The 15,021-nt window shown below is 44.2% G+C and overlaps 2 protein-coding genes across 2 annotated transcripts in view; one reads left to right on the top strand and one right to left on the bottom strand.

Annotated features, from left to right (window-relative positions):
- Positions 1–930: 930 nt before the first annotated feature.
- On the bottom strand, positions 931–8,848 carry C24H1orf94 (chromosome 24 C1orf94 homolog). Its single transcript, XM_086625906.1, has 6 exons — positions 8,586–8,848; positions 4,309–4,772; positions 3,307–3,470; positions 2,238–2,309; positions 1,710–1,849; positions 931–1,006 (listed from the first exon to the last, which is right to left on the bottom strand). The coding sequence occupies exons 1-6, from the start codon at positions 8,846–8,848 to the stop codon at positions 931–933; spliced, it is 1,179 nt and encodes a 392-aa protein (XP_086482032.1).
- A 4,313-nt stretch (positions 8,849–13,161) lies between these two features.
- The window catches only part of CSMD2 (CUB and Sushi multiple domains 2), a 287,646-nt gene continuing 285,786 nt past the window's right edge, over positions 13,162–15,021 (top strand). Inside the window, exon 1 of the mRNA XM_086626228.1 lies at positions 13,162–13,318. Within this exon, the coding sequence (XP_086482354.1) occupies positions 13,162–13,318 (157 nt within the window). The remainder of the gene's footprint in view (positions 13,319–15,021) is intronic.

The following is a 15,021-nucleotide window of genomic DNA, read 5'->3' as shown; positions in this document are numbered from 1 at the left end:
AGTTAACTTCACATCTTGACTTGTATGGGTGCGATATCTTTCTTAAGCAAAGTATAAATATGCCTCCTTGAATTTAAGAGCAGGCTGACTTTGCATACTGGGTGTAGGGCTGGATGATTGGAAACTGTCAGATCTTTGTGACCAAGACCTTATTTGCTAGTTTTAAGGCTAGGAGAGACTTTAGTGGTAATTTGTTCTGACGTGTATCATGCAGGCTGTAGAATCCCATCTAATCACTCCTCTACTTCTGACCCAGCAAACTGGCCAAAACACAGCATCCAGCCATCATCCTGCAGTTTTGCAGTGGCAGGGCAGGCTCCAGGGGAAGCAGGAGCAGTTTTGCAGAGGCAAAGGCTCATTGTCAAAAGTTAGAGCCTTGAACTCCTGAGTTAAATAAGCAAGGGAATATAGTTAAACAGGATTCTCCTTACAAGCTTTATGGCTTGATATTCTTTCATAGTAAGAGTCAGATTACCATCTGGATTAACAATAGAGTTTGATATAAGACAAGAATGTGTCGTGCACGGAGCTGCACCACCCAGCTATTGAACATATTTGTGTTTAATCTCACTTTGAGTATACAACTAAAGTTATTATCTCTGAAATGTGCAGCCAAGACTCTTTGCTATCAACCATCTTTATTACACCAGCATTCAATTCTAAGCAGCTCAGGCATTTGTCACAAATAAAGCATTTTTATTATTTGTCTTCATCTTCCAAAACAAAAAAAGTCCCTTCTTATTCTATCATCTTAAAAAAAATATTTCAGATGAATTGTCATGCAGCTGTTTCTTACCATATAAATCATATGGATTATTTTAGATGGAAATATCCACTTTGGGGAAAACATGAAGTCCTTTATAGGAGCCTAGGACTTAATATAGACAGCAGATTTTTATCTGAATACTAGGACAGGAAAACTGAGTTCACTTAGAATTTTACGTAGCTTTCCCTGGAAAAGTATTTGAGGCTAGTTGTCACAGCTCCTCCAGATGCAGAACTAAACCTAAAACAGAAAATTAAATTTAGTCAAGCCTCAGAAGATTACATCTAACTTCCAAATTACTTCTTCTTTCTTCCTAATAATGGAGCTCTTAGAAGCATTTATCTGCTTTCTTTTTGACATGCAATATGCTTTCTGGGAAGGTGATCTAGGGGAGAAGTGTGTGCTGTTCCTGTCCATCCCATAAGCATTTAACAGAAGATGATATCTAGAACGTGAACTCCAGAGATTATTTTGCCAGACCTTTGGAATATGTTGATTTTTAATTACAGTTTTTATAGAAAGGTATCAAAATAAATCCTTTAATTTTGTTCTGACACTGTCAAAATATTTTGGTTTCTATCATGTTGAAGCGTTTACTTCTTGTGAAGTTACGTGTTCATACTTTTTATCCATAACATTGACTGGAAGTTAAAGGTGGCATCTCCTATAGCAGTGTTTCAGCTTCATTCACCCAAATCTAATTACTCAAGTTTTGTATCAAAATTATTTTAGAATTTAGACCCTATAGCAAATCTTGTCTTTTTTTCAGATTTAGAATTTGGTGAGAATGTAACTGGGAAACCCAATCGCTGATTAAATCTTTAGCTCTGTGCAGGTTTTTACAGCAACTAACAAACTCCCTGAAGTACTGAAAAAATGGAAGGTAAATCTGCATCCCATACCTGTAGGAGGGAGGGAATGGATCATGTGTCCCATCGCCTGCCACGGGGGTAGATCTGGGATGTTGCTGGATAGTGTAGGTGGGATCATCTGCTGGTATGGATAACCAGGCTGGACCAGAGCAATGTAGTTAAACATCAGAGTGTAAGGTGGCTGGAAAACCTGCGGGTTGTGTGGAGCTACCTGGGGAGGAAAAAGAAACAGCATACATTAAAAAAAAAAAAAGGAGGGGGAGGAGGACAGGAATACTGACAAGGCAGTATCCCTACAAATGGTAACTGGAGTTGTCAAATATTTTTTTCAGAATGGTCTTTCCCAGTTTTATGTAAAACTAGAGCATAAGCAAGAAATGCTTTCAGTTAGAGACTCAAGGCCATCTCTTGGACTATCTGGAGCACACAGTGCTCCAGCAAACTGTATTAACTTACACCAGTTCAGCATCTTGTCCCCAAGTCTATTTTTTCTGTGGCACCAGTGTCAATCTTGGCACGTGACAAACTGCTCTGACTAGTCTATTGTCCTCAGCATCTGTTCTGCAGATGAAAGCATGTTCATAACCATTTAAACGCACCTGTCTTGAATAGGATCCAAAGTAGGGGTGCGGAGCGTGCTGGTACGGGATCCTTGCTCTCTGATATGGACCCTGTTAAAAGTATGTAAGGCATGATTTTTAAAATAGTCTGAGTTGATCCATTATTACTTTTGTGCAAGCTTTTTAGGGGAATGCTATGCTCAAAAAAACCCAAATAGAGATAAGTGTATTTGTTAGAGAAAAATTCAGTTCCCTGTGGACTGCTGAAAGGTGGCTGGACTGTGTGCTCATCTTGTGCTAAGTAGGTGTCTGTTGTAGTAACTAATCATTGGCTTAATGGAAAAAGGGAAAATTCTTGGACTACAGACTTGCGAGTGGGCTCAGTCTGACCAAACACGTGTGCTCTGGGTCATGTGTCTCCACCCCTCTGTCTCTTACAACAGGCTGGTGACAGCGTTTTGACAGCTTGTAGGATGAACCAAGTCCTACCAGAGAACCTGAGTTTCTTCTGGTGTGTTTTTCATGGGTGGTTTTTTTTTTTTTAGTGGAATCAAAGGGAACCAGGGGAGCATAGCCCATAGGAAGCCATGGCTACATGGCATTCCCAGTATTTGTTTTTTCATTTCTTTCAACTTGGGCTGCTGCTTAAGCATAGTTGGCTTTTTCACTTTGGTATGAGGTTGTGTTTCAGTGGACTAAGCAAGCAGTATCCCAGTCTGTAAACAAGGCAATCACATGAAATATCTGTAATGAATTATTATGTCAAAACATTTGTAAATGCAAGGTAAAATCATTTGTAAATACAAGATAAAAATAGAAACTAATGATGGCTGAGAGATGTCAGCATTCAGTATGTGTGTCAATAATCCATCATCCTTTGATACCATCACAACCATCTCAGAGGATGCCATTGCATCTGCTGTTAAAGCTTTGTTTATGACCCAAAGCCACTTAATGTAACCTATTGTAGTAGGATAGCAATCTGGTTGCTTACCCTACCCTACAAATCAGAAAGCAGCTGTCAAAATAGCATCAGGTAGTGCCCTGAGTCTGTCAATACAGGCCTGGGGGTGCTCTACTTACAAAATGTAGGTCTAGTTTATGTTACCTGAAACTGTGGAAAGTTTGCATAGTTGGGAAAGGTGGAGAATGGAGGGAAGCTCAAACTCTGCCCCACTGGCTGATTCGATGCTGTGGTCATTAAAGCAGTAGAAAATCCTGGAGTACTTCCATTGTATTTAACGTTGTTTTTGTCTGATGTCACAGTAGCTACTGTAAAACAAAACAAGGTTAAAGATACTAATAAACATGTGTTCTCTTCATTAATCTGTGGAACACTGCAATTAAGAGGACATACTTTGCCTGTAAGCAAAATCTGTTTAAGATATGTTACTTTTGCAGGCTGTAGTTCTGCAACAGTGACCCAAATTCAGCAATTAGCAGTTCGAATTCGCTGGAAGGGCCATTAAACTCTGACCCACATGACCTGGAATAAAGCTAATTGCCTGAGCCGTAAAACTGAATGAAACTGTAAGAATAGAACAAGAACCTTTGCCCAAAGTTCAAAACTGAGATAAGGGAATTACAAGAGAGAATCAGTTGATTGTATCTTAAGTCTCCAGACTGATAAATCTAGTCCAGAAGCTTAGAGTAGATCTGGACATGCGCTGTTGTTTTTGTTCTAAGATGCTTCAACTAACGTAGTTATTAATACTCTCTGGAAATCAGGATCTCTTAAACGTCTCACACTGGGAACTCAGAAATCATGATGTTACCAAAAAAACCCCAAAGACCTAGCTTCTAGAAAATACTGACCAAATATATAAATCTCCATGGTCATGACCGTCCTCTATCTACTCTATTTCAGCATGTCAGAAGGATGTTGGATAGGTGCTAGTTAGAGAGGAGGGAGATGCCAGCACCCTATAAAATGAGAATTTTTGAATGGAAAAGATCAGTTGGGTAGTTTTCAGTCTCTTACACAAGGCTTGAAGAGACATCACCATTGAGTAAATGTTGCAGTGATGCCTGACCAGCTCCTGCCATCTGCTTTGTGTTAGTTTTCCCGTGACTCCCAGCTGATGTTCAAGGACCATGTCTAGATCCATACCTGCATTCTTTGTGACTGCATCAGAACCAGCTTTGGAGGAGGTCTTGGCAGATGATGGGAGCTCCTGCTTCTGTCCTGTGGCTTGACTTTCTGCTGCTGCTGTTGATGACAGAGCTGTACTGCTCTTGGCAGAGCTGAACGTGCTGTTCTGCGTGAACTCCTTCACTACCTTCATCTCCTCAGCCGTTACCTGATTCCCTGTGCCTTTGGCAGTGCCTGCGTGTTCCAGCAGCAGTGGCACCTCCAGCTTGCTGCCCTCTGTGCTGCGAGCACCTGTCGTGCTGCCATCCTCCAGCCCCTTGGAATTCTTGTGGGATTTTGCTGGATGCAGAAAGCTGGTGATGACGGATTTAGCAGAAAGATGAATGTCACAGAGAGCTCTTAATTTCATCTCCCTTTCTCTGTTTCCAATCACTGCTCTGTAGATGCTTTCGAGTCCCTCTGGTTCATCTAGCAAGTAGCTGCTGTAAGAGAATGGAATAGGGCTGCTGTTAAGGAGGTTTGACTTAAAATTGAGCTACATCTCTTGACTCCTCCTAAACCTTACATTTCTACCTCATTAGTGTTCTATGTAAGACTCAAGTATTCCTTCTTACCAAGAATAACATTTTGTCTTTGACACTGTTCTGTTCAAAAAAGACACATAAAAGGGGGGGAACCCCCAAAAAATCTTAATTTACTTAATGCATCTATCCAGGAATAACTGAAGCCAAGTTGGATGACAGCATTACAGATGTGCAACGAATGATTCTAGAACATATGCTTAAAAATATTTGTGGGTCGAAATATATTTTGATTGTAAACAAAATCTGAGTTTTGTCAAACGTGGGTGGGTTTGAGTTAAAACTCAGTCACACCACACTCAGTGGGTGTGACTGAGTTAAACATGCTTTGAGCTGAGTTAGGCTTTCCATGGGGAAGAGCTGAATGGCTCCCTGTGCCATAGTGTTAGAGCAGCTGGTAATCATTGAAGTTACTGTCAGAATAGTTTGTGAAGTGGGAACACCTTACTTTGGTTACACAGCTAAGCCCAGAGGTGGTTTTCATGTCGACTGTCAGAAGACAGTAAATTTAACCTGTGGTTCTGGATATGAAGAGAGTTTTCCGGTTTGTATGCCTTGTATCCCAGGGTCCCTAATAGGAGAAACCTTGTTTGTTCTCCAGGCTCCACTTTTGCATGATTTCAACCTTCAGGGCTCAGTGGATCCTTAAATCTTTGCAAGGTAGAGGCCTGAATTTCCTTGGGCTTGGGCTTATCTGTGATCACAAGTCAGTTATCACCTGTAAGGCTTTAAAAGAGCTGAGTGGTGTAGTATTTGTAGCTCATGAAGCATCTTTCATATTGGGAGATAAGTGTCAGATGGTTTACTCTGGGGGGTGCAGAGATGCTTTGTAATGCACCCCACAAAGTCCTCTGGGACCTTGCAGTAGGACTGCTGTCAAAGCTGAACAATTTTGTGTTCTTTCAAGGCACACCTAAGTGCCTATAATGGTTACCTGCTCAAAACACCAATTAGTGCCCAGTGTGGTTACCTGCTCAAAACACCAATTTAAATTCCAGTTTGCTCTTCCACATACAACTGTGTTTGATAACTTGATGTATTATCGATACACTCTTCTCAGCTTGAGGGAAAGGCTGAAGCTCTGTGTGTGTACTATATAGATACCTATATTGTTCATAAACAGCTAAAATTAGGAAATTCTAAATTGTAAATGTATCTAATTATCTCTAATCATAGGATCACTATAATTAGTAGAATGCTGCTTCCCTCCTATTTTTAAAGAACATGGATATCTCTTTAACAAAAACCTCAACAGGTTTATACTGTGGATACGAAAATAGAAAATTGTTAGGCTATTTCTGAGTACAGCTTATTTCATGCAACTTTTTGCCCCATCTTTCAGTGGGATGCCTATCTCTGGCAGCTTCCCAGGCTGCAGACCTGATTCTGCAACTGCTTACTCAAATCTTGTATTTTTCCAGTCCCCTCTTACTGCTTTGTACAACCTGTTGGCATTGGTACCCTGATGGGACTTGAAGAGACTCACAGTGGAGGTGGCAGCTATGCTGCTTGTCTCTCTTGGACTTAAACACGAGGTTAGTGGAGTCCAGGTTTGAGTATGTTTGAAGATGCAAATGAGCATGTCATGTTCCTAACTCTGAGACTTGCCTATGAAGCTTTGTCCTCTTCCCATGGAAGATTGTAAGCTCCTTTATGTTGGTAAGTAGTGACATAAGCTCAACAAAAGAGGTTCCTCCTGTCACCACCTGCTCTGGGTGTTCTCAATAACTTATTCTTCTGTATCCAAATTCTCCAGAACGAAACCAGGAAGGTGAAATTTGTTGTTGGTTGTTCAAAAGATCCAGATGTGTTTTAATATGAGCATACTAGCAATTTGCATAAGTCAATATTTTAAAATAATTAAGGATTGCTAAATTGAGCAAGGTCACATGTGGTGCAATCTTTGGCCGCTAACGCTATTGCAGCTGATGAATTGGGTAACACCTTTATTGACAGTTTCTATATACCGAAAGATTTTTCATAATCTGTCTTTCTAGATGTCTTTTGGGAGTAATAGAGGTAGCTAAGGAAGGGCGTGGGAGCTTCCACTTCGAAGATAGAAACCTGACTTAGGGCTGTTTCACTTGAGTTGTTTCCATTTTAAAGCAGTTCATTGAGCTCTGTACAGTAATTTGGGTTTTGCACTTGAGTTTGGCTATTGTTGGAAGGTTCAACGACTCTGGGGTCTTTGAGCAACTGATGATCGAAGTACTCTGCTGTACAAGTGTGTGTACAGAGGGTACTTCTGTCCTGAAGAGCCTGCTAGCTAATTACAGGAAAACATTGCTGAGAGAAGTGGCTGGATGAGTTGCCAAAGGTCACTCAACTCTGCATCAGCAGATGAACAATGGGTAGAGGATCATTATTCTGAAACCAAGGGTAATGCTTTAGCTGCTGGACTCTGCTGTCATTTTAATTTCATCTAAGCTGGAATTGCTGAGTCTGTCTCGGGTCCTTCTGATTGTGCCTTGGCCACTGCCGCCTTTGTGGGGGTCTTAAAGTTTGCAACCTCGTAGTAAAGTAGCAAAACAAAAGCTATTTTGATCTGCTGTCTCTGCCTGGTTGCACTGGCTCCAGGGTAACCGCAGGTTGAGTGGGCTAGAAGTTGTGCTGGCTGCTGGCCTTGCTGCAGTAGACTTCTTGCTAAAGACCAGATCTATATTCCTTTAAGAGTAAAATATATTACTAAAGATCAAGTATTTTAGAGTTTTTCACTGGTTTGTGTAATGCTGCCTTTCCTCACACTTCTTAGCAACTGACAGGAGCAAAATATGTGGCTAATTGTATAGATATTTCACCTGTATAATATAACCTACCACTATAGGCAACTCCCTGGGCTTTACTGGTTGTTCTTGATTTACCTGGTTTCCCTCTCACTGTGTTTATTCTCCAGTCTGAAGATTGACTTACCTAGGATACGGAGGAGAAAGGAAAGGAGCCAGCACTCCAAGATACAATTCCTAGATTTCTATCTGACATAGCGTTAGGAACTTCCCCCCCTGTGCCTCCATGTCTTCATCTGTAAAAATTACCTATTTCCTATCTGTGAAGTTACTTTTTTAAAGATGAAATAGCTGTTTATGCTCTTTCATGTACCAAGCAAGGTGGGCCAGGTTTGCGTGATGTTTTGTTTGCACTTTAAGAACTGGACATGTGCTAATGCTTGCTGATTGTTGGCTGGATTTATAAATTTTACTCTTTCTGCTTCAGAGGCACACAGTAAATACTATCCTATTAATCTGAAGAGCATACTTCCCTCTCTTACTATTATTTGTCCTGTGAAACATCATTTGGCATAAATATTTCTGTGCTAAACGTAGCTTTTCTTTGTAAAGATCAGCTGTTTACAGTTGCTTCCTTATAACACTTTAATTTTCGATTTTGCTCCTTTGAATGCTGCTTTCACTTCTTCCTGTAAATATTTTGATGTGCGTGTGGTTGTTTTTCTTTAAATGTTGTGGGGAAGCGAATGCAGCAGCTGCTTGTGGTGCTTCAGAATTTGAAGTAGTCAGATTTCATGGGACACACTTTTTCCAAAGAAAACTGGTTATAGTGGAAAAAGTGAGAATAATTTGCCTCATTAGGAGGCTGTCAGACAGCAGTCGAGGCGCCCTGTGCCCAGGCTTTCGTTTCAACAGGTTACAAAAATCCAGTTTGGAAAGGAAAGCAGCAGCCTTTTTTCCTGGCGTTTGGGCAACACGTAGGATCACTTACTTGCTCTGGCAGTTGATGCCATCTCTCTGAAGGGTTCCTGGCAGCTCCGAGCAGAGTGCAGGCGGCACTGGTGGCACCAACGATGGGGGCTGCAGCTCTCTGGGGAGTCGTTGAACACGTTTCCAGATCTCGTGGCAGGCCTTGTCCAAGCCGTCCTGCGGAGTGGTGTTGTGGATCCAGATGTGCCTTGGGAAAGGTCCTAGAGGGAACAGACCCTCAGGTGGTACTGTTGGAGCTGAAAACTTATTCGTACCAGGGAGCATCTTTCAGCCTCTCTGCATCTGCAACGCTCTGTTGGGAGTGGCAGTTTGTTGGTACTGGCAGTTGGTTGGTACTGGAGAGCCATGGCAATCGTGGAACCTTGGGTCCTGGCAACTGTCAGGGAGGGGCAACAGCTGGAGATGTCCACTGGCCTTCCAGCAGCAGAAATGGAAGTGGCAGTGCTGTGTCCTTTCACATGGTTGTAAGTGATTCCTGGCATGTATCTCTAAACTTCAGTCTTCAATGTTCTGCTGTCCCTTCCTCCCTGTACCTCAGCTCCGTGTCACTTCTCGTGTGCCTGCAGGTGGCTGAGCCCTGTGGAGTGCACGGAGGACCCTCTGGTCCTTTTCCCTTCTCTTGCCCTCAGTCCCTCATCTTTCTACTGACACAAGAAGAGCAGGGGCGTTGTGATGGAAGCAGTGCAGGCAGGAGGGGTGTTCCAGCTTCAGCTTTTACTTTTATTTTGCCACAGCCCCAAGAGAAGGAGCAGCATCCCCTGTCTGAGGGCATCCATTACCCATTTAGTAACACAATTCATCCCCGCTCGAGCAGTTTGTGTCCCTGAAACTCTGCACAGCCCACTCTAGATCCATCCTTGACAGCAAGTCTGCTCTATCAAGAGATGAGTGGAGGAGGGACTAATTTTGACTTATATCTCTCATTAGCAGAACCTTTTTTCTGCTTGACTGCCTTCTGTTCCTACTGGGAACATCTTTGAGCCTGTGCCACCCAGGTTAGCCAGGCCCCTGGGGCTGCTAGTACTGCAGCATTTCTAGACATGAGCTTCCATAACTTTCCATGTTTCCAAAAGCACAGTGGCACTTCTGCCCCTCTGTGATGGAGGGGGAGAATATCTTTAGCCACCTTATAAGCCCTTCCACTGCCATGGAAAAAGAACTTGTTCTCAGTTTTGGAGCTTCCAGATTTCTCAGCATCAGGACTACAGGATTTTTGCTTTGGGTGCTGTTTGTTTTCAACATCCTCTGTGGCACTTTGGGTGCTGGGATATAAAACTTGATCTCGGTGTGAAAATACAAGGCAAAGTATTTTTTAAATACAAAAGATAAGCGCACACCTTCAGATGCAACAGCTGTGTATTGAATTCTTTGCTACCAAAATCATTACACTGTACACTAAAATCTTGGCTCTGTACTTATCTCCTTTCAGATAAACTGGATTCTCCTAAGTTAAATAGTGACTGCAGTTTCTTGTTAATAGAGATATTATTCATAGCTATCTCTTAACTCATGGTTATGCCTGGATAAATGCTCTTTCCTCCTAATGGTAATATGTGGTTAAGAAAGAATAAATGAAATAGTGTGGCATTTAGTAAGATGTTTTGAGTCATGTTCCCCCCTCAAATGACTAATTGTACTTCAAATTTTAGGGAACCTGACCTTGCTCCTAGTGTGAATGCATATTACCAGAGTGGTTCTATTTGTGAGCCAGGGTCCTGTCCGTGTTCTTTAGAGCATGATGTGTGTGGGAGAGAGAAGAGCCCTGTGGATGTGACTTTGTGTCAAAACTAGAGGAAAAACTGGGTTTTGGCACTTCTAGTCCCTCATTTTTTGTCTGAGTCTCTCTTCTTTCAGGAAGCTGTTGTGAGGACTCGGTTCATACCTGTGAATTGTTCTGGGCTCCATGGATTAAACAGAAACTTGAGCATGTTGCAATTGCTGCTGTTTATTTTATTTGGAGGAATCGCAAAACAGACCAGACTGTTTTGGCAGGGAGGGTTGAGGTACTGTGGGATAAATGGAATATAAAAAAGTGGGCTAAATACCTGCAGAGAAGGTGGAAGGTGGTGAGCCTGATGGCAATGGGCTGTGGGCAGCCTGGTGCTGGGTGCGGGTGGCAGTGCCGGGCAGGATTGGCTCCTGGTGGGTGCTTGCACTGAGGACAGGATTGCTCTGTTAGTAGAGAGGTAATTCTGCAAAGTGGGAAGTGAAGTGAGTGGTAAGGGCTAGAAATGGGCTGTTAACCAGAACCAGCACAGGCCTCCTTGTTAGAGGTGGGTTTTAATTGAAGAAGCTGATTGCACTGATGGCTTCTGCTGTGTTCGGTGGTCTTGTCCATTTAGCAAATAAATGCAGTTTATTTTTTTTAGTGTTAGACCCCTTTGCTTTGAGAAGGAAGCTTACTTGGGAGGAAACCCTTGATTTGAAGTAGATATAATTTTATTAACCGGGAATAAAGTGGGATTGTATCTCCTCAATGAGTTTATTATGCCTGTGGATTGTTCTCGGTGCAGGGCTGGCTGACTTTGGCTCAGCCCGTACCCTGCTGGCGTGCGGCAACCAAGTCACATCTCGGGATGAATGAAGTTTTGGGGTGGGGGGATTCTTGAGGCGGATGGCTGGCTGTGTAAGGGAAACCCGAGGTATGGAGCGGTGCAGTGTGGTGGTACCCTGTTCTCCGAGCCCTTTGTGTTTGGATCTGTGCCTTTGAACAATAAGGTCTGTTTGAATAGGACACTGCAGTTTAAACAGACATAAAGCGACTCTTTCATGTCACAGCCCTGGTTGCCTCGGCTCTTGGCATCGGCTCCCGATGTGGGCAGTGGAAGGATTGAAATGCAGAGAGGGGACGCGGGGAAAGTGAGTGAGAAAGAGGATGGATGTGCGGGGTGGAGGGACAGATTTGCAAGCCCTCGATATAATTTGTTTTTTAGCTGTCAAATAAGCTCATTCAAGGCAACCGGAACAAGACTGAAGAAGGGGGTTTTGCAGCAAGAAACTGCAGCAAATGCAAAACACTCGGGCAGGGGGATGGGCGGCGAGCGGAGCCGCCCGCCCTGGCTGGAGGCACCGGGGGTGCCGCGGCGGCGGGTCCGGGGGGGGGGGGGCTGCGCCGTCTCGGCGTCCCTCGGGGGAGCCAGGAGGGGGGGGAAAAAGGAAGGAGGGGAAAAAAAAAGTGGATGCGTGTGGGGTAGGGCTGGAGAGGGGGATGTCGGGGTGGTAAATGCCCCCTTCTCTGCACGGCGAGAGCGGTGCTTTTGGGAGAGGGGCTGCTCCTCGGCTGTCGGTCCGAAAGGGAAACGTGGGAGCAGGTTCTTATCGGGAAGGGGGGAGCGTACCCGAGAGTGGTGGTTTTTGTTTTTTTTTTTTTTAAGCTTTGGTGGCACGTTCGAGTTATTTTTCTTGTCCCTAGATCTGAGCATCATTACCAAAATAATTAAGTTCCTGAATGTGGCTTTAACAGGCTGCATTTTTTCCCCATCTTGCATGCGGCTACAGGGACGAATGTCCTAATAGATGTTGGGGGGAAAAAAAAGGGGGAGGGTGATGGTGGTGGAGAAATACCACTCACCAGCCCTGCGAAGGGGCAGCAGCCCCGCAGCCGGGTGTGCCTCGGTGGAGGGGCACAGTTCGTTTCCCCCCTCCCAAATACCTCCGGAACCAGTCCCCCCCAGTGCCGGGGTGCTGCTCCAGTGCTGGGATCCAGGCTGCGAGGACAAGTCGCAGACTTGGGGGGGGGGGGTGGGGGGTGGCTCCTTTGTGATCTCTCTTGTGTTTGTAACAAAATTTGCTTCATCACAAAATTTGTGTCAATATCATCAAGTTGTTTACAGAGGCAGGAGAGGGGGGGTGCCGGGGGGGCTGCATTGCCCTGGCAGATGTCTCAATAGCAGAGATGCTGCGTGTGTGTGCACGTATGCATGCTATACTGTGCTCCGTGCAAAATGGGGGGCTGGGGGGACTTAACTCCTATATGGGGAAACCTGTGGTGTGCATTACAAATAAATACAGCCCTAAAGCGTGATTTGTGGTGGGTGGGTGCTGGTGGGAGGATTGTGCTGGGTTGGGGAAGCAAAACCGAGGCAGATCTATTCGGGGGCTGCACGGCAGCCCCTCGCCACGACACCCGTGCCCTCTCCAGCATTTAGCGGAGAGGAGAGAACAAAGATATGGGAACGATTAATCAACTGGCTAATAAAAAAGTATAAATCCCTGGGGACTGTGTGCTGCTGATGCCGAGGAGCTGGCTCTGAGACAGCCACCGGGAGGGACGAGCCAGCCCTCCTCTCCTCTCCTTGCATCTCCTCTCCCCGAGCTGCTGCCACACTTGGTTCATTCCAGCTGCAGAAGCTCAGAGCCTTCCATGCGGTGGGATTTTTTTTTTTGTTCTGAGCTGAAAAAATAATAATAATTAAAAAAAAATCACAAGCCTGACCTGCTTTTCCCCCCTTCTCTTTGCTTTCCTCTTCATCCAGCCGAGCCGAGGACTATCCCAATCGCAAAGGGGAAGAAAAAGGGGGGCAAACCCAACAACAACCACCAACCCCCAGAACGCCCCATTCCTGCTGCCCTTTGACATGCAACCTTCCTTGGGATGGGACAAGCCGGGATGCAGCTGCGGCTTTGGAAGGAACTGGGGAAAATTGGGGATCTTTGCTCTGATGACGGTGGAAGTGAGCTCCTGGAGCCGGGTGCTGCTGCTCTCCGTGGGGCTGCTGGCTGTCTCGGTGACTGGTAAGTGGAATGGAGAAAGCTGGCAACTTTAGGACTATTTTTCTTCCTCTTCCTTACATCAGAGGACCATTGTTAATCCTCTTCGGGGGGAGAGGGGGCATGACACTGTGTATGTGTGCATGCACTTGTGTGTCAGCACATGTTTCCCTGTAGTATTCCATAGGGAGTATATTTTCTTCAGACCTTTGTAGCTTTGCACAAGATAGTTTCCCCTCTGTATCCCTTGGGAGCAACAATTTTAAGTGATGGAATAATAAAAGGTGGCTTTGATCTCATTCCCCTTCTCTGGGTCAAATCGTTTGTGCACAGTTGCTTTATGATATGCAAGATGACTTGTGAAAAATGCCATCACTGTTTCCCCCCCTCATTCCCTTGCATCTTAATTCATCATTTCACTACCCCAATGTTTGCCTGTAGCTGGTAAAATAGATGTAGGATGCCTTGCATGAAGATGGAAGCACTTTTCTCTTAATCAACTTGAAAGGCAGGAGGAGTATCTCTTGGATGAGCTCTTTGGCCTCAGCATCATGGTTTTTTTTTGGGAAATAAGCGTTCATTGACTTGAAAGGTAGCGAAAGAAGCAAAGTCTCACCAAATTCAAGTCATACGTCTCCTCTCTAGTTTCTGTAACTGCCCTTGTAGCAAAAGCATATCGAAGGATGAAGTTTATTTCTGGTATGAGCAGCAAATATTTAGGGACTGTCCTTATGTGTGTGTAGGAGGGGGAAGAGTGGGAGAGTTGAGTGTTTGGCAATGTCTTCTTTCAACACTGAGCAGTGCCCCGATTTCCAAGAGTTTGTAGGGAACGTTTGCCTTGTCTGCTGTATCGGAGGCTACAGGAATGTGTGTTTGTGTGTTGATGTGTATGAAAGCTGCTTGGGTGTTGGGTTGGTTTTTTGTTTTGAAAACTTTATCTGGAATGCAACCCTTTAAGGCAGATTTTCCCTAAGGAGATCCAGAATGGTTATTAACTGCTCCTCATGAGTACTCTTGCAGGGGACCTGGAGAGTTTTGCTAACTGGAAATATTTATTAGGGAAGGGTATAACACCACCCAATCAACCTACAAGTCCTGATTAAGGATGAATGTTTATTTTAGTGAATATTTTTCCTTCTTTAGCAAGGCTGTTTAGCCTGTACACAAGAGAACCATTCCAGCAGCTTCTGTTGTGCTTTTGTGGTACAAGTAGGCTGATGTAGAGGTACCAAAATACATGATTTACTATATTTGGGGTTTACATCTCTTTCCTTGTTCTAAGCTGCCTCAAGCTTGTTCATTCTCAATCTTCCAGGCTTCTCTCTGTACCTGCTTGTTCAGTATATCATCCTTTGTCCTCAGGCCCTGAGCTCCCTTCTCTCTGCACTTAGTGCTGTCTGTTCTGGATCCTTCACCCAGAGGCTGGTGCTCTATGCTGTTTTTATTTGTGAGCAGAAGATCTGCCAAAGTGTTTTAGACCTCATTTTAGATGTGTTTTATTTGCATCAGGGCTAGAGGCAGTGGTCAGTAGCTCCCCTTTTGAAACAAATTCTGAAATCCCAGTAATGATCTTTCTGTCAAAGCGAGATGCCAACTTTGAAATCAGTGGCTTACTGCTGGATATCCAGAAAATGGTGAATGTATATGGAGTGACTACACCCACCCTTTGCGGAGTTCCCTGGTGGTTTTAGGGTCTAATCCCAGAAAGTAATTTTAGTCTGGGCTGA

Source organism: Tauraco erythrolophus, chromosome 24, assembly GCF_009769465.1.
Source record: "Tauraco erythrolophus isolate bTauEry1 chromosome 24, bTauEry1.pri, whole genome shotgun sequence".
In the NCBI taxonomy this organism is placed as follows: domain Eukaryota; kingdom Metazoa; phylum Chordata; class Aves; order Musophagiformes; family Musophagidae; genus Tauraco; species Tauraco erythrolophus.
This window is presented reverse-complemented; position numbering and strand designations above follow the sequence as displayed.